Source organism: Fopius arisanus, unplaced genomic scaffold, assembly GCF_000806365.1.
Source record: "Fopius arisanus strain USDA-PBARC FA_bdor unplaced genomic scaffold, ASM80636v1 scaffold00048, whole genome shotgun sequence".
NCBI classification, from domain to species: domain Eukaryota; kingdom Metazoa; phylum Arthropoda; class Insecta; order Hymenoptera; family Braconidae; genus Fopius; species Fopius arisanus.
In genome coordinates this window covers 343,589-364,324 of record NW_011887787.1, presented here as the reverse complement: position 1 = coordinate 364,324, position 20,736 = coordinate 343,589, and the positions used below count along the sequence as shown (strand labels likewise).

The following is a 20,736-nucleotide window of genomic DNA, read 5'->3' as shown; positions in this document are numbered from 1 at the left end:
GATTTACCCATGCTGATTAATATTCCATTTCCATGACTTATCATTTAAAATCCAGTTGTCCCCCTCCCTCATCATAATAAATTATAATAAAAAATAATAAACTATAAATGAATCAAAATGGAAGTCTTCCTTGATACACCGCAAAAAACTTCCTTCCCTGTACTTGGAAGAGTAATTAATAACAATGTGGAAATGAAATAATTGATGACTTTATTTTCTGCGAAAGCCTGCAGTTCCATGAACGTGAGACTGTCCATCATTCAATGACCAGTGAAAACAAGGAAAAATTGAATTATTGTCAACACTACGTCGTAATTTCCGACTACGTATTTACATTACAAAATATGACCCAGGTCACCTCTAGTTCACGTCGACGTGATCATTATTAGCTTTAAGAGCTTGAGGGATTACTTAAGAAGTAGTTTTCCCGATGAGAAGTTATACATGTTCGGGGCAGCGTTAAATCATTGTTAAAAGACTCTCCGCAATGTTTCAGTCCAGCAGGTGTAATTTATTAACTTTAAACATGTGAGTGACAATAATTCATAAATCAATAATTCATCATTCATATCAATTCATGTCAATCCACATGGAAATATATGTAAAATATATATGCAAAAGTATATATGCAAAATATATAAAATTTATTAATAATTTCACAGTCGTTTCATCCCGATGGACATTTTTAAATAAATAGATAACGAATTATTAATCATCTACTAGTCGTGTTACCCTATCAACACGAAAAATATAATAATAATGAATAATAATAGTATATAATAATATATTATATATTTGCGGTACAAAATATTTTTTTTTGATAATTGTAATAGTGAATTTGACAATTATTTTTTAATCGTAATTTTTTCAGAGTTTTAATTTTTGCGTTGATTCCATTATCTCAATCACTGCCTGTCACACCGGTAGTACATAATAATCCGTTCCTGAGTGGTTTTTCAAGGACAATTAGTCTAGCTGCCATAGCAAATGACTTGAAGGGTTCTCTGGATGAATCTGTTAATCCCTGTGATGACTTCTACCGATTTACATGTGGCCATTGGAATAACCGTCATCCTATCCAGGAAGGGTATTTAATATGGTCTAATTGGGACGTCATTGCCAACGAAATAAAGCCGAAAATACAATCTCTGCTGAATGGAAATGATTCACCAACTGATAATGAAGCGATTCGCAAAGCGCGGAAGGTTTATCGAGCCTGCATGAATGGAGGTAATAAATGCAAACAAAAATTATTATTAAATAAATGTCTTTTCAATTGAAAGAAAACGGAAGAAAAACGATTTTTAAAAAATATAGATAATAAATAGGAATAAGATGAAATAAAAAATTGTTTGAGAAGAAAGTTATTCTTGTAGTGTAGCGATTTTAATTATTCTAATTATTTTAATTACTCGCATTGTTTGTAAATATTGCAGATAAAATTGAAGTGGAAGGGGTAACGCCGATTCTTCTGCTTCTCCAGAAATTTGGAGGATGGCCATTGATAATGAATCCTCAAGCTTGGAAAGCCAAGTACCTTTCATGGCAAAATATAAATACTAAAATGATTATGAGTTTGTACATCGATCCATTGTTCGCCATAGAGGTTGTACCAGACATGAAAAATTCGTCGATTCACAGGATCGCAGTAAATGATTTCTCCCTTTCGTTAACTGAAGACTTACACAAGACTTGATCTGACTGGCAATTTTCTCCCAGATTTCAGGGCCAAAAACTGTCATTAAAAAAACTGAAATGAGTTCTATCGACAGTGATCCCGTGATTCAGGCGTACAAAGAATATAAACGCACAGTAGCTAGTGTCCTTCTGAAAGGGTCTCCGCAACCCCCGGGTCTGACAATGGCAGAACAGCTGGAAGATCTCCACGATTTCGAAAAAAAATTGATTCGGGTATGAACTCATCGGGAATTCACTGATTCCAAATAATTGTGTTATTATTGCAGATTACTGACGGTGAATATAATGTCAAACAACTTGATGAGTGGTACAATCTGATGACAATCGATGAGTTCCAGAATTTTTATGACAAGGCTGTAATGGCTCAACCGACTGCCAGAGTAAGTATCAAAGTAATTACTCGCAATCACGGCTACTGCCAGATGACTGAGTGAATGCCTTCCAGATTGATTGGCTTCAGACGATCGCTGAAGTGTTCTCATTGGCTCCCGAAATTGGAATATATGGATCAGAAAAAATCATCGTAGTGGGAAAATCGTATTTTCAAAGGCTTGCAGCATTATTGGGCAGAACTTCACAAGCGACCATCGGTAACTAATAACTTCTCCAAGAAGAAAAATATAAAGGAATTTTTAGGATAGAGTTATCGTTAATTATCCCTTATCTCTGCTAATTAGAATTGATTTTCTTCAATTCTATTGGAGTTGTATACAAATTCTACAAAAATCCATGAGAATTTAAAGTATTGTAGTAATTTGTGATATTGTAGTACTGAACTGATTCAATAATTATTATTACAGTGAATTATATAATGTGGAAGGCAATTGTGGATTTGACTCCATTTTCGAGTAAAGCTTTGACTGATCCCTTGATTAATTTCATTAGTCATCGCATCGGAGCAGATCCCCTTGGAGACAGGTCAGTGTTATCTGCGAATTCCAATCAAGAATCTTCTGTTCAGGATTTTTCAGGATTTTTTCATGTAGCATAAAATTTAAATTAATTGACGATTATCTTCATTTCTTATTATATATTTTTGCAACAGGGAAGATGATTGTGTAGCCGCCTCTCAGATGGCTAAAGCAGTGTCTTATGCATTCGTTAAGAAATATTCTTCAACGGAGATGAAGCAAGCGGTAATCTAAAGAGAAATAAATTAAAAAGGAAATCATAGATCGATTTAATCGATACAATCGTTGGTTTAGGTGACTGATATGGTGGAGAACATCCAAGAAGCTATGGTGCGGCAGATTCAACAATCTTCTTGGCTGAGTAATATGACCAAGCAGTTGGCTAGTGATAAAATCTATCATATGACGAAGCTCATCAGTCATCCGGATGACTACACCGCTGAAAGCATAGATCATTATTACAAGGAGGTAGTATTCATTTCATATAATAAAATTTATAGTATTATATTCCACGAATGACTCATTCTGTTTTCATTCGATTGCAGTTTAAAGCAACAGACAGTTATTTGGAGAATGAACTGCAGAAGACTCATTTGATGCTTGTAGAACTTTTGAGAAGTTTGGGTAAATCGCCGGAAAAAAGAAAGTACGGGAAATTGGTCTATAGGGAATTCAAATATTACAAGATTAATTATTCATATTTTGTTGGGGTGAATTTGTTCAATTTTTTTTTTTATTTCCACAGGTGGTTAGTGGAGCCTACCATAATTAACGCATTTTATGGACAATCAGCGAACACCATGCGTGAGTATTAAAATTTTATTTAAATTATATTGATGTTTTATTTTATATAAAAAAAATATTATTCATGTAATTGGGAATATCTTTCAGTGGTACCCGCGGGGATTCTTCACGCCCCTCTTTTCGATCCAAATAGACCCAGGTAATTTATTTCAATAAGAATCACATGAAACTCTGCAATTTATTTATTTATTACCACAATTCGGACAATGGATTTTTTAGTTTATTCAATTATGCGATGATGGGCTCGACAATTGGTCACGAAGTTTCGCATGCCCTCGATACCGAAGGTAATCCCACGGGACCATTTTTTAAATTGAATCGTAGAACATTTGTGAGGAAGAATATTATTATTATTATTATTTCAGGTCGTCGTTACGATCAAAATGGCAATGCGATACGTTGGTGGGAATCGGCTGCAATTAATAGATATAATTACAACGCACAGTGTTTTGCTGATCAGTACAGCAATTTTAAATTATATGATAGTTCCAAAGGCGGTGTTTACGTAAGTTATGCTAATTATTTTATTATTAACGATGTTAATATTTAATAAGGACCATTGCTGCAAGAATTCATGTTTTTTATTTTTATGATAAACTTATAATGCGATTGACTAGAAAAAATATTACGTTTTTACATTTTGTCATTATTTTGTGAATCATAAGTTTTTTTCAAAATTTTTTAATGAAATTACTCAATTGTAGAAAAAAGATGAGAATCATCGTATCATCAAGAAAATCCGTGAGTCATTCAAAAATTAGAAATGGCAAATTTGTTCTATTTGTTTAGTCCCATCGATAATTTACAATTTTATTACAAAACGAATATAATTATGAAATCCTGAGGAGGTGAACGGGTGAGAATGGATATATATATAATGATATTATTGTAGCTCAACGGAAATTTGACTTTGGAAGAAAATATAGCAGATTCTACAGGACTTGCCATTACTTTCAATGCGTACAAGAATTTCCGTCAAAAAAACGGAATCCCTGCTGAAAAAATTTACGGTCTAGAACGATTCACTGACGATCAACTATTTTTCATGGCGTTTGGAAATGTGAGTTGTGTAGACAATATTTATGAAAAATGTGTAATAACAAATGGAATTTGTTTATCATCAGCTCTGGTGTTCATCGGAGGACGTGGAGTACCTAGAGAAATACGCGAATACCGATGTCCACAGTCCGTCCAAGCAGAGAGTAAATGGTGCTGTATCGAATAACAAGAACTTCGCATCAGCTTTTAATTGCCCAAATAATTCGCCGATGAATCCCCACCACAGGTGTAACATTTGGGAATAAATACGAAATCGCAAATGAGTAGAATATTCATCTCTTGTACATTTCAATATTGTAATATTCCAATTGTACCTAATTATAAAACTTAATTCGAGATCTTGATATTTATTGAATACCCGTCCAAACACTTGAAAAATAATCTGATATCTAACGGCGAAAATGAATTGAAGAAACATTAAAAAGATGTCAGAGATGTCAAAGATCAATCCTCAGAAATTCAAAAATTCTTTCCTTTTTAACGATAAAAAATATTGATTTGCTGTATTGACACCAGCAGTGGTATTTTGCTTAATTAATGATCATAATCATTGTTTGATTATTCTTGACCTTCTACAGTGCGTTTGAATTGCAATCAGCAACGGGTCAGTTTCCAAATGCTCTGCAAACAGCGGAAAACTGGAATATTGTGAGACAATAGGATTTCCCACGGATAATTTAAATTGCGAAATATGACCTAGGTCACTCCTAGCTGAGTATTATTAGCTGCCAAAGCTTGACGGATTACCACTCGCGCAGAAGCTTTCGCAAAAACCGATAGATTCTTGAGATCATTGAGACATTCTTAGACAGCATCCACAATGTTTTGGATCAGAAAATGGAGCTGCTCCATTTTCTACATGTGAGTGTTCATTAATCCTGTCACACGTTATCCATTAATATTCATGACTGCCTCAAAATTTCCAGAATTCTCCCTCTCGCGTTGATTTCCATCTCCCAATCAGCTCCTGTGAAACGAGATACGCCTTCTCCATCGGGTAAATATTATTCTATATACAAATTATAAATCTCATTAACATTTAATTTGTGAATAGTTAATAGACTTCTTCATTATTAGTTATGAATATTCACTTGATAATATTGAATTTGTTGACAGCTAGCCAATTGTTGGCCGCACTGGACGACTCAGCGAATCCATGCACCGATTTTTATAAATATACGTGTGGCCACTGGACAGAATATCATCCGACAAAGCCAGGATACTTAACCTGGACAAATATGAATGAAATTGATGATGAGGTAAAGCCAAAGATAAAATCACTCTTGAAAGCAGAGGATTCAGAGACCGATATCGAAGCGATTCGTAAAGCTCGGAAGGTCTATCGTGCCTGCATGAACGGAGGTACTGAATTTGATTAAGAATTCTTCATTATCATGATTAAATCTGCGACAAGATAAAGTGTTTCAGATAAAATTAAAAATGATGGTCTGGCGCCGGTGATATCAATGCTCAACGAGTACGGTGGATGGCCCCTGATTATGGACCTCGATGAATGGAGATCCAAGAATATTTCTTGGCAGGAAATATACCCGAAAGTCTTCAGAACTTTTGCAAAGGGAGCGTTGTTCCTCCTGGAAGTATCGCCGAACTCCAAGAACTCGTCGGAGATAATACTTTCCGTAAACAGTCAATTCCTTTTGGCCATTTCTTTCAGGTGTATAGATGAATTGTTAATAATTTCTGTCTAGGTCTCGGAACCAGGTCTCGTCGTCAAAGAAGCCGAGCTAAATGCTCCTGATGATGATGAAGCAGCGAAGGCCTACAAAACTTATAAGAGAGTAGTATCTTACAAACTTAAAAGCGCAATAAATCCGATCGATGGATCGGCTGAAGAAGAATCTAGGAGAGAACAGTGGGAGCAGCTAAACAGTTTTGAGAAGGAATTGGCAGAAGTATGAATTAAAATGAATTTTTAATCGGAATTAAATGAGATTTCAATCGAAAACGCAATAATTCTAATTTACCGATTGCATATTTAGATAACACTTGGACAACAAGATCTTAAGGAGATCGACGAATGGTACAATATAATGACGATCGATGACTTACAGGAATTCTGGGACACTGCAAGCACCACCAATCCAACTGCCAAAGTAATATTCTCAGTTCAATTCTGTCTCTTACTGATGGAATATATAAAGTATCGAGTCGATTTCTTTTAGATTAATTGGCTTGAGATGATCAGAGAGGTGTTCGCACTCACACCGGAAATCACAATAGATGGATCAGAGCAGATTGTGGTACCGGAAACAAATTACATATACAATCTTGCTCAATTGCTGGATAAAACTCCACCGGAGACTATCGGTAAAATCTCGCATCATAGAGATGATTGATAAATAGAATACGAAAAAATTTTAATCATGTGATATTCGACGAATGATTAATTGCCAATTAATCGTTGCAGTGAATTATATCTTGTGGGCGACAATTCCTGATATATCTTTATATATGACGCGTGAGATATTGAATCCACTGCTAACTTTCTATCGGCATCGCTCTGGAGTTGATCCTATCCCGGATAGGTGAGAGAAATTGTGATAATCATATTGATTTTCATTTTTTTGTTGACAGAAAATTAAGAGAATAAACTCGAGTTCGCATTTTTGATTCTTTTTTTTACGTTAGAAGGCTTTTTCAGGGCAATGCAATTTATTAATTACTGTTAAGAAGTTATTTGTTGCTTTTGTTGGTTGTTTTAGGGCCGATGGATGTGTCGGCTCTTCTCAAATGAATCGTGCTGTCGCATATGCATTCGTTAAACAATACTCTACACCGGAAGTCAAACAAGAAGTAACAAAAATCAAAAGAATATTATCATTGATTTTATTATTATTATTTTATTTATTATGTTATTTTTTCTATATTGCTCAGTTGACTGAGATGGTGGACAATATTCAGAAAGCTATGGAGAGGCACATCGAACAGTCATCTTGGCTCGATAATGACACGAAAATTCTAGCTGTTAATAAAATCAAGAATCTGCAGAAATTTATCAGCTATCCAGAATATTTCAGTGATGAATATATAGATGAATATTACTCAGAGGTAAAAGTATTCATTGAAAATTGAGAGTGGTTATTGGAAACTCATTCTGTGATTTCGTTTTGGTGTAGTTCGTTCCATCTGACAGTTACTGGGAGAATGAATTGCAGAAAAGAGCTGTTAAGATGAAACATATGATGAGACAGTTACATAAACCGACGGACAAATCGGAGTAAGTAAAATCGATTGGATAAACGTGATAGAATAAATAAGTCTTCCACATGTAGTCGAATCATAAATTAAAGAATTATTACCGATATCTTCTAATTTTTCAGGTTTTTTTAGAAATCTTTGGGAAAACGCGGATGAGATTGACACGAAAAAATATTTTTCCCCAGCGATGAAATTTCGTGGGACATGAATTAATCATAAAATTCAAAAATCTATATTTTTATATTTTTTTACGTCAATATCATCAACCGTTTCTCAGAAATTTGCAGAGAACCTGAAGAATAAGAAGATATCGGTAATAACTACTTGATTGCTCTGTCTGTATTCTTTGGAATTTTTTATTTCAATGATCTTCACAGGTGGCCAAGTGAACCCACCGAAATCAATGCATTTTATGGACAAGTAGCGACCAACATCGGTGAGTATTAACAAAATTATTTAAACTTTAGAGGGATTTAACATGATCTGATCGTAAAATGCTTCAGTGGTGCCAGCCGGAATAGTCCAGCCCCCGGCTTTCGTGTTGGACAGACCAAAGTAATATATCCACATACATATCCAACTGGGAAAAAAAATAGACGACAAAATTGATCACCTGAAAATAATTTCCCTTGTTCTCATGATGATTAATCATGAAAGACATTGTAAAGAAAATAACGAAAACAATCAGGGGGTCCATTTTGTCCGACAATTATTAATGTAGATTATTCTTTTGTGATACGAATAATAAGTATTTTCCAGGATTTTCAATTACGCAATGATCGGTTTGATAATTGGTCATGAATTTTCGCATGCCCTCGACAGTACAGGTAAATAATAAATACATGTGATTAATAATTATGTTCATTAATGAGTGGAATATAATTGCAGGTCGTCTTTATAATAAAAACGGCGATGTGGTGACCTGGTGGGGTCAGCCTGCCATTGACCAATACGAAGAGAATGCACAATGTTTTGTTAATCAGTTCAGTAATTATAAAATATATGATGACGGGGAGGAGGTCATACGTGTGAGTTTACAATTTTACGATGGATTATCCAGAATAATTTTCTTGTTGAACGAAATAATTTCAATTCTTTCTTCCAGCTCGATGGGAATCTAACGTTGGAGGAGAATATATCAGACTCTACCGGTCTGAAAATTACGTGGGATGCGTACAAAATGTCTTGTGAAAAAAAGGGAAACGATTCCGAAAAAATTCCAGGACTGGAGCAATTCTCGGAAGAGAAAATATTTTTCATGGCGTTTGGAAATGTGAGTAATAGAAAATTTACTCCTAAATTGATAAGGAGACGGCGTGAGGATTTTTTATTGTGGAATTGTTTGATTTGCAGCTCTGGTGTTCCTCTGAGGACGAGAATTACCTTAAAAAATACGGTAACACGGATGAACATAGTCCAGCTAAACAAAGAGTCAATGGAGCTGTATCAAACAATCCACGATTCGCAGCAGCTTTCAATTGCCCAGCGAATTCGGAGATGAATCCTCCAAATAAATGCAGCATGTGGACCTCATGATTCGAATTACGAACGACCGAAAACCCATTGACTAATTAATATTCTTCATTGCAATGAAAATTCTTGAATCATTAGCACCCGAAGATCTGTCACTGTTTCCCTGAAACACAAATCTTACTTGTTGATTATTAAATCTATTTGCATATTAATATTTTTCTTATTGACCATCTCCTCTCGTAAATCCTCAGCTCGACAATTATTCCGAAAATTAATGAACAATCGCGGAAGTAATTAAAGCATGAGAAAATAAAAATAGAAAATGAAATGAGAGATGATATAAGAATCAGATGACAGAAATATCTGCAGATAATATTCATAATGAGATTTTCAAAGCGTGAGACTTGCACAATTGAATTTGACTTTATTCACTGTTTTGACAAAGGAAAATTGAAATATTCTATCATACAGCGGGAAGTGGGATTTTCCACAAGGTATTTTAAATTACAAAATATGAGGTGGGTCAAATCTAGATCACCTTTAGTTGACTTTTCTAACTTCGAGCGCTTGAGGGACTATTTAAGTGAGAGCTTTTTCACAGTGAAGTCATACATGTGTTCAGCGTGGAGACATTACTGAGATATTCACGATGTTTCAGTTCAACATGTGGAGTTCTTTGAATTTCAAAGTGTAAGTGTTTATTCGTCATGCAAAGAAACAATATCGCTCATTTTGTTACGGACAATTATACAAAAGCAAAAAAAGAGAAATCCGTTCAAGAAGTTATTCGATATCTTTTAATTTTTCATATTTTTTGTATATTTCTGGGCCCAATCCCTCACAAATTTTCATAATTATGGATTTTTCAAATTTTTTTTTAAGGACTGGTTGGATTTTCTGGAAAAGATAATTTACTCCAAAATTGGGATTCCTAATTACTCTGGCAATTAATCGTTTTTTTCAATAATTGTTAGCTAGCGTTCTAGCGGTTGTCAACGACTAGAACGCTAGCTAACAATTATCGGAAAAACAATTAATTGGCGGAGAGAATAAGAATCCCAATTTTGGAGTAAATTATCTTTCCGAGATACTCCAACCGGTCCTTAAATTAAAAATAAAAACGATATATAAAACGATTTCATAAACCATTTCTCATAAATAGTTCATTAATTAAATTGTACTCTCAATTTCATCAGCGAATCGTAATTTTTTCTAGAATTCTCACACTCGCGCTAATCTCTCTATCCCAATCGATTCCTGTGAAACGAGATGCCGATCTTCTTCCAACAGGTAATGCTCATTGATCTCGAAATGGATGTATCAAAAATTTTTTGCATGTAAAACAGTTTAGACGCTTTCCATAGGAATATCAACTTATAAACAAAATGGAGGTTTGTTTCGGGAGTTTTTTTTACGAACGTTGAGCTTATCTTCCACAGTGCAAGATTTGCTGAATTCCCTCGATGAGACAGCAAATCCATGTACCGATTTCTATAAGTATAGCTGTGGCCACTGGGTAGAACATCACCCTCCCATACCAGGATACCCTATGTGGAGTAATTTATACATGCTCCAGGATCACATGAGACCAAAACTCGAACCTCTCTTGACTGCTAACGATTCGGAAAGTGATAATGAAGCTATTCGCAAAGCTCGCAAAGTTTATCGAGCTTGCACGAACGAAGGTACGAATTGCGCATAAAAAAATTGAAAATTCCTCTAAACAATCAAAATATTACAGCATTAATTGAAGAACTGGGTGCAGCCCCCCTCCTATCGCTGCTAAATGCACAGGGAGGATGGCCGTTGCTCATGAAACCTGAAGACTGGAAATCGAAGAACATCCAGTGGCAAAAAATTGTTCCCAGAGTTCTTAAAACATTGGGAACACCCACTCTATTCTCTTTCGATGTAAAACCAGATTATAAAGATGCAGATACTCCCATCATTGCAGTAACTACTCAATTTATTGCGCTTTATCCTCATTTACACTCACATGAAGATTAAAAAAATAAGCCTTGTTTTAATTAAAAATATCTCATTTGAAGGGAAAAACTAATTAATTAGAGTGAATCTGATTTACTTTAGATTGGCGATCCACCTCTTACCGTAAAAAAAACTGAATTGACAGATCCGGCAAGTGAGTCGGTGGTTGAGGCTTACAATCAGTACAAATCCAAAGTCGCTGATATACTCCAGCAAGCATCAGGCTTATCTTCTGAAGGATTAACTACTGCTGAGCAATTAACTGAATTAGGCAACTTCGAGAAGGAACTAGCAGAGGTAAAACCTCTGAATATTTTTTTAAACCGAACATAAAAAATCAAAGGGATGAATCTCTATCAGATACGTGCAATTAATATAAACAAATTACTGCCCTAGATTGTAGAAGGGGAACATAGTGTCAAAGTAATTGACAGCTGGTATAATGTCATGACAATTGATGAGATCCAGAGTCTCTATGACAGCGCAGGAGCGACCAATCCAACTGCCCAGGTAAAACGAAAATCAACAGACTTAAAAAATTAAAAAAAAAATTTTCTTTACTGCAATAACGAAATGGTTGAATGAACATTTTCTAGATCAATTGGCTGCAAATGATCAGAGATGTGTTTGCGTTAACTCCTGAAATAGAAATCAATGGATCTGAGCGGATACTTACGCCCGCGAAGAATTATTTCAAGAAACTTGCTGCATTGCTGGATAAAACTTCATCCCAAACTATCGGTAATTTTAGTAATAATAACAATAATAATATATAATAATATATAATAATCTTGAATTTTTTATTATTCTAAAATGAATATTTTCACTTTTCCCTCTTTCATTTCGTAAAAATATTATAATACAATAATATAGTATAAATAATATTGCAATAATTCTTATTCAGTAATTTAATTCTGCAGTGAATTACATCATGTGGCGAGTAGTTTCGGATACCGTAGTGTACGGAAACGAGGAATTGAGAACAGCATTGATCCTATTCACTAATGCACGTGTTGGAGTAGATCCAATTTCAGACAGGTAATCAGCAATTGGTTATAATTAAACTTAAATTTATGGAGTAGATCCGATTTTAGACAGGTAATCAGCAATTGGTTATAATTAAATCAGTAATATTTATAAATTCTTTTCTTTTCCTTCCAGAGACGCTGAGTGCTCGTCTGCTTCTCAAATGGCAGCCGCTGTATCTTACGCGTTTACCACCAAATACTCATCCCCAGAGACGAAACAGACGGTAATGGGGATTTTTTGAGTGCCATATAGTAAAAGATTACATTTTTTATTATTTACAGGTCACTGATATGGTGGGGAATATTAAAGATGCTATGGGGCGAGTCATTGAACGATCGTCTTGGGTCGATACTGCGACGAAAAATGTTGCTATTGATAAAATTCAGCGGATGGCAAAGTCTGTTAGTTATCCGGATTATTTCAGCAATAGTCAAATGGATAAATATTTCTCAGAGGTAAATTTTCATACGAAACTGAAGATGTTAAAATTATCATTTTTTTTTGTTGTTTTCTGACGAGTTATCAATGGGATTGACAGAAAAAAATAGAACGGGTCTGATTATTTAACGGCTCCCTAGGTTTCGGAGCAATAATTTTGCTGCGTTTTTTTCTAAAGTTTTAGGAACTTTTGGAAAGTTGTGAAAAAACGCAGGAAAATTGCATGGAGGCAGAACATCTTTGAGAAATTTGGAAATTGAAGATTATGATTTTGTTTCATTTTCCCGCAGTTCCAGCCATCGGAGAATTATTTCGCGAATGAATTGGAAAAACGAAAGCTGAAGCAGAAGACTCTCTTGAGGCAATTGCATAAACCAACAGATAAACATGTGTAAGTAGGATGTGAAATTCGTATGCGTCAGGAAAATGAGAATTTTACAAGAAACTAGAATTTTCACGGAAATCCTGAATATTTAATATTAATTCCCAGGATAATTTTCAATCAATGGAAAATCAATACAAATACAGAACAAATCATTCTTTCTTGTTTTCAAAATGTTTTTACGTGAAACAAAATTATTTATTTATCGCAATGAAATGATTACAGATGGCCAGTTGAGCCCACGGATGTGAACGCAGTGTACATAGCAGAAGCGAATACGATGCGTAAGTATTAAAATAATTATCCAAATGCCGGGCATTTTTTTAGACAATTGATTGCAGTGGCACCGGCTGGAATTCTGCAACCTCCTGTTTTCGACTTGCACAGGCCAAGGTAATGCGATATTATTAAGAGCTGTGAACATTATTTCTTCAATGAAACAATGAAATTTTTTTTAGCATTTTCAATTATGCAACGGCTGGTGTAATGCTAGGTCATGAAGTTTCACACGCCCTCGACAGTGAAGGTAGAAAATCAATAGTTTTTTCAAAAATTGTTTTTTTAAATCATTGATTGTTCGATTATTTATGATGACGATATTCTTATGCGATTATTTCTATTGTGAAATGGTAAACTATGATAAGTGCATTTTTTTTGAGATCAGTCTTTCGTCGATATCTCGGAATTGAAGGGAGATATCAATATTTTCATAAATACCTTTTCGATCGATCTCATATTTGTCTACAAAAAATATTTATGTATAAAAATCGATATCGTCCTTCAATTCCGAGATATCGACGAAAAACTCGCCTCGAAAAAATGTACTTGTAGTTCACCATTTCACAACAGAAATAATCGCATAAGAATATTTTCATTACAAATAATTAAATAATGATTTTTAAAAATACCTCTTCGCTACTGGTTTTTCATGACAATTCTGTCAGGTCGTCGTTATGACAAGCGTGGTAACGTGGTGACGTGGTGGACACAACCTTCCATTGACAGATACAATCAGAACGCTCAGTGTTTCGTCGATCAGTTCAGCAGTTATAAATTATTCGATGATGAGGAGGGAGTCATATTCGTAAGTAATGTGTTCAATTCATAATTTATACTTTTGAACTTATAATTCCATTATCTTCCAGCTGAATGGAAATTTGACGCTTGAGGAAAACATCTCAGACTCCATGGGCTTGGAGCTCGCCTGGGACGCCTACAAGTTATTCCGTACAAAACAAGGAACCGGTGGTGATAAAATTCCTGGATTAGAGAAATTCACTGATGATCAGATATTTTTCCTAGCGTACGCAAATGTTAGTGATACAGAAATTAATTTCCAGATATTTTGAAATATTTATCGATTGTAGTTTAATCTTTAGAAGTTTTTCGATTAAATATCCTTTCTCGTTTTTAGCTGTGGTGTTCTACTGAGGAAGCTAGAACATCTGCTAACTCGGATGTCCACAGTCCTGCGAGGCAGAGAATCATGGGTAGTGTTTCCAACAACGAAGGCTTCGCCACAGCTTTTAATTGCCCGGCCAATTCCGTGATGAATCCATCGAAGAAGTGCAATATTTGGAAATAAATTGAATGTCTTACTCATTGATGATTTTGAAAAATACTTGATATCGATAGCATTGTTAATCTGAATATTGAATGAAAAATAAATAAATAATTGTATCGCATTTTGATTTTTTATGTGCGCACACATTACTGTTATCAAAAAATTACTCCTTTCCGTTTTACGGATTTTCGGAAAAAGTTTGAAAAAACGCCGGAAAATTGTTGGACGATCATGACATTTTGGGAGTAATTAAATTATAGATAAATGCGAAAATGTTATAGTTTTTGCGTTAATTTAATCAACAGTTCGTCTGAAAATTCTTCTGGTTAAAAGAGGACAGAACATTCTTAATTCCTGAAGATGATATTACCTGCGAAATTAAATTTTTCTTCTCTGTCCGTTTATGAAATGCAAACAAAATCGAAAAATTAAATCGTACGACGGGAATTTTCCAGTTTATGAATATTTGGAATCACAAATTGTGACCTCAGGAATGTGTGGGGAGACGTGAAGCCCATTGGCTCGGAAAGCTTTGCAAGCGATTACATAAAGCGCAAAATTCTTGTCACGAAGTCATACATGATTCTGAAATCGCCGAAGCTTTGTTAGAAAATTCTCCGCAATGTTTCGTTTCGGGGCGTATAATTTTTACAATTTCACGATGTAATACTTCTCCATCATTTACCATGTTCTGCTCTATTAGAGCCAAAATGACCGGTTGTCTTAGTTTTGTGACAAATTGTTGATTGGAATTTAGTTTCGAACTTCACAATGATTTCATAACTCCCAAAATGTCATGAGCGTGCAATCATTTTCCTGCGTTTTATCAAGACTAAAAAATTAATTAAACTTTACAACAAACACAGGAAATTATTGCACCACCATGAAATTTCGGGAGTTATGAAATTCAAAAAACCGGTAATTTTGGAAAAAGGCTGCCCCTTAAATCCGAATGAATCACTGAATAAATTTTTTTTTCAGAATTTTCATTCTCACGATTCTTTCATTATCGCACTCTCTTCCTGTGAAACGGGATACCCCTGTTGGACCAGGTAAATTTTATAACTAAAATGTGAAAAACTTCACTTCATAAAATTAAATAAAAAGTAAAAGTTGTTGAATAATTCTCTGTACCGTAGGAGATGACATACTGAGAAGTCTCGACGAAACAAAAAATCCATGTGACGATTTTTACGCATATACATGTGGCCACTGGACTGAATATCATCCCATGGCTGATGGATATGACAGGTGGACGAATTATCAAGTCATTACGCAGGATTTGCAACCGAAAATCGCGGCTATTTTGAAAGCCGCAGATTCAGAAAGTGACACTCAAGCAATGCGCAAATCACGGAGGATCTATCGAGCATGCATGAACGACGGTAGGACACGAAGTTAAATTAACAAATTAATAATAATTATTATTCTAATCTATTCTATTCTAACAAATATTCAATTAAAAAATGAATTTTAACTGGTGCAATTGCTGATATCTCCGAATTTTTGCAAATTTCTGAGAAATGGCTGATAAAATTGACAGAAAAAAATAGACGCACGACGATGAAGCTCTCTAAGTCATCGGATAATGATAGAACCTGAAAACCTTTTATTTTTTCATTTCAATGCAATCCACGGTTTTTCCGAATTTTACAAAAAAAAAACGTGCGAATGAAAATTTTTACTCTCGTTTTTTTATACAATATTCACTGCGCGACTCTGGCGTATCTTTAACTGGAAATATTACAGAGGAGATTGAAAAAGCTGGTGTAGACCCAATTCGAGCTATCACCGAGACGATTGGAGGATGGCCTCTAATAATGAAGCCAGACGAATGGAAATCACAGAATCTCACTTGGCAGAGAGTAGCTGCCCAGGTCTTCAAACTCCTGAGTATCGACACAATATTTTCTGTCGATATCGAAGCCGATCCAAAAAATTCATCAGTCACGAGGTTGACTGTAAGTACAATCTATTCTATTCACTCCAGTCCTTGAATTTTAATGAGAAATCAGGAAAAACATTGAGTCGGAATGAATTAGAAGAATAACAACAAAAGACTAGAGAAAGAATAACAACAAAAGACAGAAGACCAGATTATATTATGACTTCTGTGAATTGAATTAAGTCTAATTTTGTATGAATTATTAAAATCATAAAATCATAAAATCATCAGAAGAGCTAACAATTACGAATTACCAAATAATTAGAGAGGGAGGACCGGTCATGAGGTCATGAGATTATGAAATCATGAGATAGGCTATTACGAAAAAATCCTGCTGTTAGCTTCAGCGAGATCTGGGCACTGATTAATCCTCTCATTAATTTCCAGGTGGGCGAGCCATTACTTTCTCTGAAATCTGCTGAATTACTAGCCCCAGCGGATGATCCCGCGCTGCAGGTCTATGAGGAGTTCAAACTAATAATGGCTAATAAACTTCAGAAATCATCAGGTGCATCTCCCGAGGGCTTGACTATATCCGCCCAGTTAGAAGATCTGAGGAAATTCGAAAGAGATCTAGCCGAGGTATAAATTAATGTCGAATTCATTGAGCCCTTACTCTTTCTGGAGAATAATTAACTGGAATAATAAATTTGCAGTTGACGAAAGGTGAGCAGGGCCTCGATGACCTTGATAAGCTGTACAATCTCATGACGATAGATGAACTCCAGGCGATTTCCGATAGTCAACCCACCACTTCACCAACTGCTAAGGTAAAGTAATTAAATCATTAATTACCAGTTGATAAAATTTACACATCCAAATGAGTTAACGCATTTTTTAGATCAATTGGCTTGAAATAATCGCAGAAATAGTGTCATTAGCTCCTGAAGTAACCGTCGATGGATCGGAGAAGATTGTTGTTTTGAAGAAAAATTTCTTCAAAGAGCTGCCAAAGTTCTTAGCTAAAACTCCACCAGAAACTATTGGTAAGGATTCCATTCGAGCATTCCATCTCCCTAAAAATGGATTTTACACTAAATCTAGAGGAAATCGGATTTAATTATCTGTTGAAATTATTTAAACATTATTTTAACTCATTAAACTGGCGACAGTGAATTACATCATCTGGAGAGTAATCAAAGAGTTATCACTTTTCTCTACTGATAATGTAAGATACCTCTCGCAAAATTTGAATGCGAAACGGGTTGGAGCAGATAACATTCCGGATAGGTGAGATTTTGAATATCTAAAGATGTTCGACGTCCTTTCGGCTGAAATTCAAGTTTTGGGATTGTTTAAGGATTGAATAATGACAAAATGCCAAAATATTGTATCTTTTTTCACACCATCATTGGAAGTTTAACAGGAAAATTACAAGAACGTGAATAACGGCGGAAAGGGTGTAGAATATTCAAAAATGCAATCTCTTCATTACAACTCAATTATTCTGAATTATTTTTTCAAGAATTGATATATGTGCCGAACCACCTCCACTTCAACGTGCCCTTTCCTACGCATTCACAACGAAATATTCATCACCGGAAGTGAAAGCAGCGGTAATGTAAATTAAATTGTTGCATGGAACTTTTTAAAGAATAAAATTACTGAATATGAAAATTGATAACAAATCTCACGGATTTTATGATGTTGTTATCACTTTGCAAGTCAGATATTTCCGCAGTTTTTCGACTCCGTTATATTTCTCAAAATAAAAAAATGTAGTAATTGCTTCATTTTTTTAATTCAGCAATAAAAAATTCTCATATAATTGAATTGAGTGAATGATACAATGATTTCTCGTAACGCTCAGGTGACTGAGATGGTGACTAATATTCAAACGGCTGTGGAAGAACAGATTGCACAATCTTCTTGGCTCGATGAACAGACGAAGAATCTGGCGATGGATAAAGTCCACAAGATGGCAAAATTCGTCAGTTATCCAGATTACTACAGCGCAGCTAATATAGATGAATATTATTCACAGGTAAACATCGATACACTATGACGAATTCTTTCACACAGTAGAGTATATGGCGCGCCCCGTGTGGGGTGTTATCATTTGGCATCCAAAATCTCTAAACAATTACCCATCATTTTTTTTTCTTCAATTAAATTCAATTCATAAATCGAGGAGATATTCACTGAAATTTAAAAATTCGAAATTTTTGAAAAAGTATCAGGGGAGCATGACAGTTGAGGAGGTATTCAATGAAATTGGAAAATTCAAAATTTTTGGAGAAGTATCAGGGGAGCATGAAAATCGAGGAGGTATTCACTGAAATTTGAAAATTCAATATTTTTATAAAAGTATCAGGGGAGCATGAAAATCGAGGAGGTATTCACTGAAATTTGAAAATTCGAAATTTTTGAAAAAGTATCAGGGGAGCATGACAATTGAGGAGGTATTCAATGAAATTTGAAAATTTAAAATTTTTGGAAAAGTATCAGGGGAGCATGACAATTGAGGAAGCATTCAATGAAATTTGAAAATTCAAAATTTTTGGAGAAGTATCAGGGGAGCATGAAAATCGAGGAGGTATTCACGGAAATTTAAAAATTCGAAATTTTCAAAAAAGTATCACGGGAGTATGAAAATGGAGCAGTTATTCACTGAAATTTGAAAATTCGAAATTTTTGAAAAAGTATCAGGGAAGCATGAAAATCGAGGAGGTATTCACTGAAATTTGAAAATTCAAAATTTTCATAAAAGTATCAGGGGAGCATGAAAATCGAGGAGGTATTTACTGAAATGTTTATTTTTTTTAGAATAGATACTTCGCTTTATTATGCATTACTGATTTATTATTAATTTATTTGTTTCTGATTATTCGGCGATTTGAAGTACCCAGCATTCGACAGCTACTTTGATAATGAAATAGCAAGACGAGTCTTTGTGAAGAGGAACCAGGTGCTAAGTTTGCGCAAACCTACGGATAAAAGCACGTATGTTGAATAATTCTGAAGAAAACTATCAGGAAATTATTGACACAGAGAAATTTATTTGAAAAATTTCAATCTTTTGGAGCTGTTTTTTTAAATACATGAATTTTCTCGGTGATTGTATCGATTATTTTTACAGATGGCCAGCTGAACCCACAGAAGTCAATGCGTTCTATATTCCAACGGCGAATGCAATGCGTAAATATTGGAAATCGTAAATAATTAAATATTGAAAATATTGTCTAATTGCGTTGTGTTTCAGAGGTGCCCACTGGAATTATTCAGCCTCCCATTTATGACCAGAATTTACCCAGGTAATGTATATTAATCAGAAGTATAAAATGGAATTATTATTTAACCGAAAAAATTGTATTTTTGCAGTATAATGAATTATGCGGTACTCGGTGCAACAATTGGCCATGAACTTTGTCATTCTTTGGACAGCAAAGGTAATGGAATGGAATTAATAATTTTTTCTGGAATATGTGATCAGGGAAGTGGAAATTGTTTTTCAGGACGTCGTTATGACAAAAATGGTAATGTTGTGACCTGGTGGCCGCAATCTGCAATCGACAAATATCAAGAGAACGCGCAATGTTTTGGCACTCAATTCAGTAATTACATTATTTACGATGATGGCGAAGAGGTCATGCATGTGAGTATTTTTTACGCTGCACTAGATAGAAATTTTTTCATTAAAAAATAATTTCAGCTCGACGGTAATTTCACGATGGGAGAGAATATATCGGACACTATAGGACTGATAGTTGCTTGGAACGCGTACAAGTTATTCCGTGAAAAAAATAGAAATGCGACTACTACAGTTCCTGGATTACAACGATTCACCGAGGAACAGCTTTTTTTCGTAGCGTTTGGCAATGTGAGTATGAAAATTATCTTTGAGTAACAATAATAAGGATAATGAATAAAAAATTTTCCCAGAGTTGGTGTGCCAATGAGGGTCCTGAGTACATTAAAAGATTCGCTATGAGCGATGAACACAGCCCATCTAAGCAAAGAGTCAATGGTGCTGTGTCCAATAATGAAGTTTTTGCAGCAGCTTTCAATTGCCCAGCAAATTCCCCTATGAACCCCATGAACAAGTGCAGCATCTGGAAGTAAACACCCAAGTTTAAATAATTATCGACAGTCACATATTGAGAAATGTTTAAAAAATGACAATCATGCCTCTAACAGAAAACATTGTTTGTTGAGAATTTCCAAGGAATTGCATTGGTAATTTCTAAATGTTTATTGATTATTTTATAAACTACTGAATAATAATTAT

General features: G+C 34.8%; 3 protein-coding genes across 6 annotated transcripts; all 3 read left to right on the top strand.

Annotated features, from left to right (window-relative positions):
• The first annotated feature begins 399 nt into the window (after positions 1-399).
• On the top strand, positions 400-9,376 carry LOC105267556 (endothelin-converting enzyme 1). 3 transcript variants are annotated; one of them, XM_011306495.1, is made up of 17 exons: positions 5,205-5,333; positions 5,399-5,469; positions 5,589-5,834; positions 5,901-6,112; positions 6,182-6,385; positions 6,473-6,586; positions 6,656-6,800; positions 6,901-7,018; positions 7,196-7,286; positions 7,368-7,541; positions 7,610-7,710; positions 8,069-8,127; positions 8,195-8,246; positions 8,451-8,518; positions 8,580-8,719; positions 8,797-8,964; positions 9,045-9,372. In XM_011306495.1, the coding sequence occupies exons 1-17, from the start codon at positions 5,293-5,295 to the stop codon at positions 9,225-9,227; spliced, it is 2,187 nt and encodes a 728-aa protein (XP_011304797.1). In that variant the 5' UTR covers positions 5,205-5,292; the 3' UTR covers positions 9,228-9,372. The 3 variants fall into 3 exon arrangements, with proteins under 3 accessions (XP_011304796.1, XP_011304795.1, XP_011304797.1); XM_011306494.1 differs by lacking the exons at positions 5,205-5,333; positions 5,399-5,469; positions 5,589-5,834; ... (12 more) ...; positions 8,797-8,964; positions 9,045-9,372 and adding exons at positions 400-528; positions 872-1,230; positions 1,437-1,648; ... (11 more) ...; positions 4,306-4,473; positions 4,538-4,808; XM_011306493.1 differs by lacking the exons at positions 5,205-5,333; positions 5,399-5,469; positions 5,589-5,834; ... (11 more) ...; positions 8,580-8,719; positions 8,797-8,964 and adding exons at positions 402-528; positions 872-1,230; positions 1,437-1,648; ... (10 more) ...; positions 3,779-3,918; positions 4,306-4,473 and having other exon boundaries at positions 9,045-9,376.
• A 370-nt stretch (positions 9,377-9,746) lies between these two features.
• Positions 9,747-14,684, top strand: LOC105267555 (membrane metallo-endopeptidase-like 1). Of its 2 annotated transcripts, none has more exons than XM_011306492.1 (17): positions 9,747-9,854; positions 10,381-10,454; positions 10,604-10,849; positions 10,906-11,117; positions 11,253-11,447; positions 11,547-11,660; positions 11,747-11,891; positions 12,071-12,188; positions 12,312-12,402; positions 12,461-12,634; positions 12,908-13,008; positions 13,225-13,283; positions 13,341-13,392; positions 13,458-13,525; positions 13,944-14,083; positions 14,145-14,312; positions 14,414-14,684. In XM_011306492.1, exons 1-17 carry the CDS (start codon positions 9,814-9,816, stop codon positions 14,582-14,584), a joined length of 2,169 nt encoding a protein of 722 aa, XP_011304794.1. In that variant the 5' UTR covers positions 9,747-9,813; the 3' UTR covers positions 14,585-14,684. The 2 variants fall into 2 exon arrangements, with proteins under 2 accessions (XP_011304794.1, XP_011304793.1); XM_011306491.1 differs by having other exon boundaries at positions 10,529-10,849.
• A 432-nt stretch (positions 14,685-15,116) lies between these two features.
• On the top strand, positions 15,117-20,627 carry LOC105267554 (endothelin-converting enzyme 1-like). Its single transcript, XM_011306489.1, has 17 exons — positions 15,117-15,226; positions 15,545-15,615; positions 15,703-15,948; positions 16,313-16,524; positions 16,896-17,090; positions 17,165-17,278; positions 17,350-17,494; positions 17,621-17,738; positions 17,974-18,064; positions 18,319-18,492; positions 19,351-19,451; positions 19,588-19,646; positions 19,711-19,762; positions 19,830-19,897; positions 19,964-20,103; positions 20,161-20,328; positions 20,391-20,627. The coding sequence occupies exons 1-17, from the start codon at positions 15,186-15,188 to the stop codon at positions 20,568-20,570; spliced, it is 2,175 nt and encodes a 724-aa protein (XP_011304791.1). The 5' UTR covers positions 15,117-15,185; the 3' UTR covers positions 20,571-20,627.
• Positions 20,628-20,736: the final 109 nt, after the last annotated feature.

Coding starts and splice junctions, on each gene's coding strand:
- LOC105267556 (XM_011306493.1), top strand. CDS start 488: ATGTTTCAGTCCAGCAGGTGTAATTTATTAACTTTAAACAT. Junction 2,617..2,743: donor GCAGATCCCCTTGGAGACAG/GTCAGTGTTATC, acceptor TTTTTGCAACAG/GGAAGATGATTGTGTAGCCG. Junction 3,919..4,305: donor GTTCCAAAGGCGGTGTTTAC/GTAAGTTATGCT, acceptor ATATTATTGTAG/CTCAACGGAAATTTGACTTT.
- LOC105267555 (XM_011306491.1), top strand. CDS start 9,814: ATGTTTCAGTTCAACATGTGGAGTTCTTTGAATTTCAAAGT. Junction 9,855..10,380: donor AGTTCTTTGAATTTCAAAGT/GTAAGTGTTTAT, acceptor AATTTTTTCTAG/AATTCTCACACTCGCGCTAA. Junction 13,009..13,224: donor AAACCAACAGATAAACATGT/GTAAGTAGGATG, acceptor AAATGATTACAG/ATGGCCAGTTGAGCCCACGG.
- LOC105267554 (XM_011306489.1), top strand. CDS start 15,186: ATGTTTCGTTTCGGGGCGTATAATTTTTACAATTTCACGAT. Junction 17,739..17,973: donor GCAGATAACATTCCGGATAG/GTGAGATTTTGA, acceptor TATTTTTTCAAG/AATTGATATATGTGCCGAAC. Junction 18,493..19,350: donor TAGATGAATATTATTCACAG/GTAAACATCGAT, acceptor GGCGATTTGAAG/TACCCAGCATTCGACAGCTA.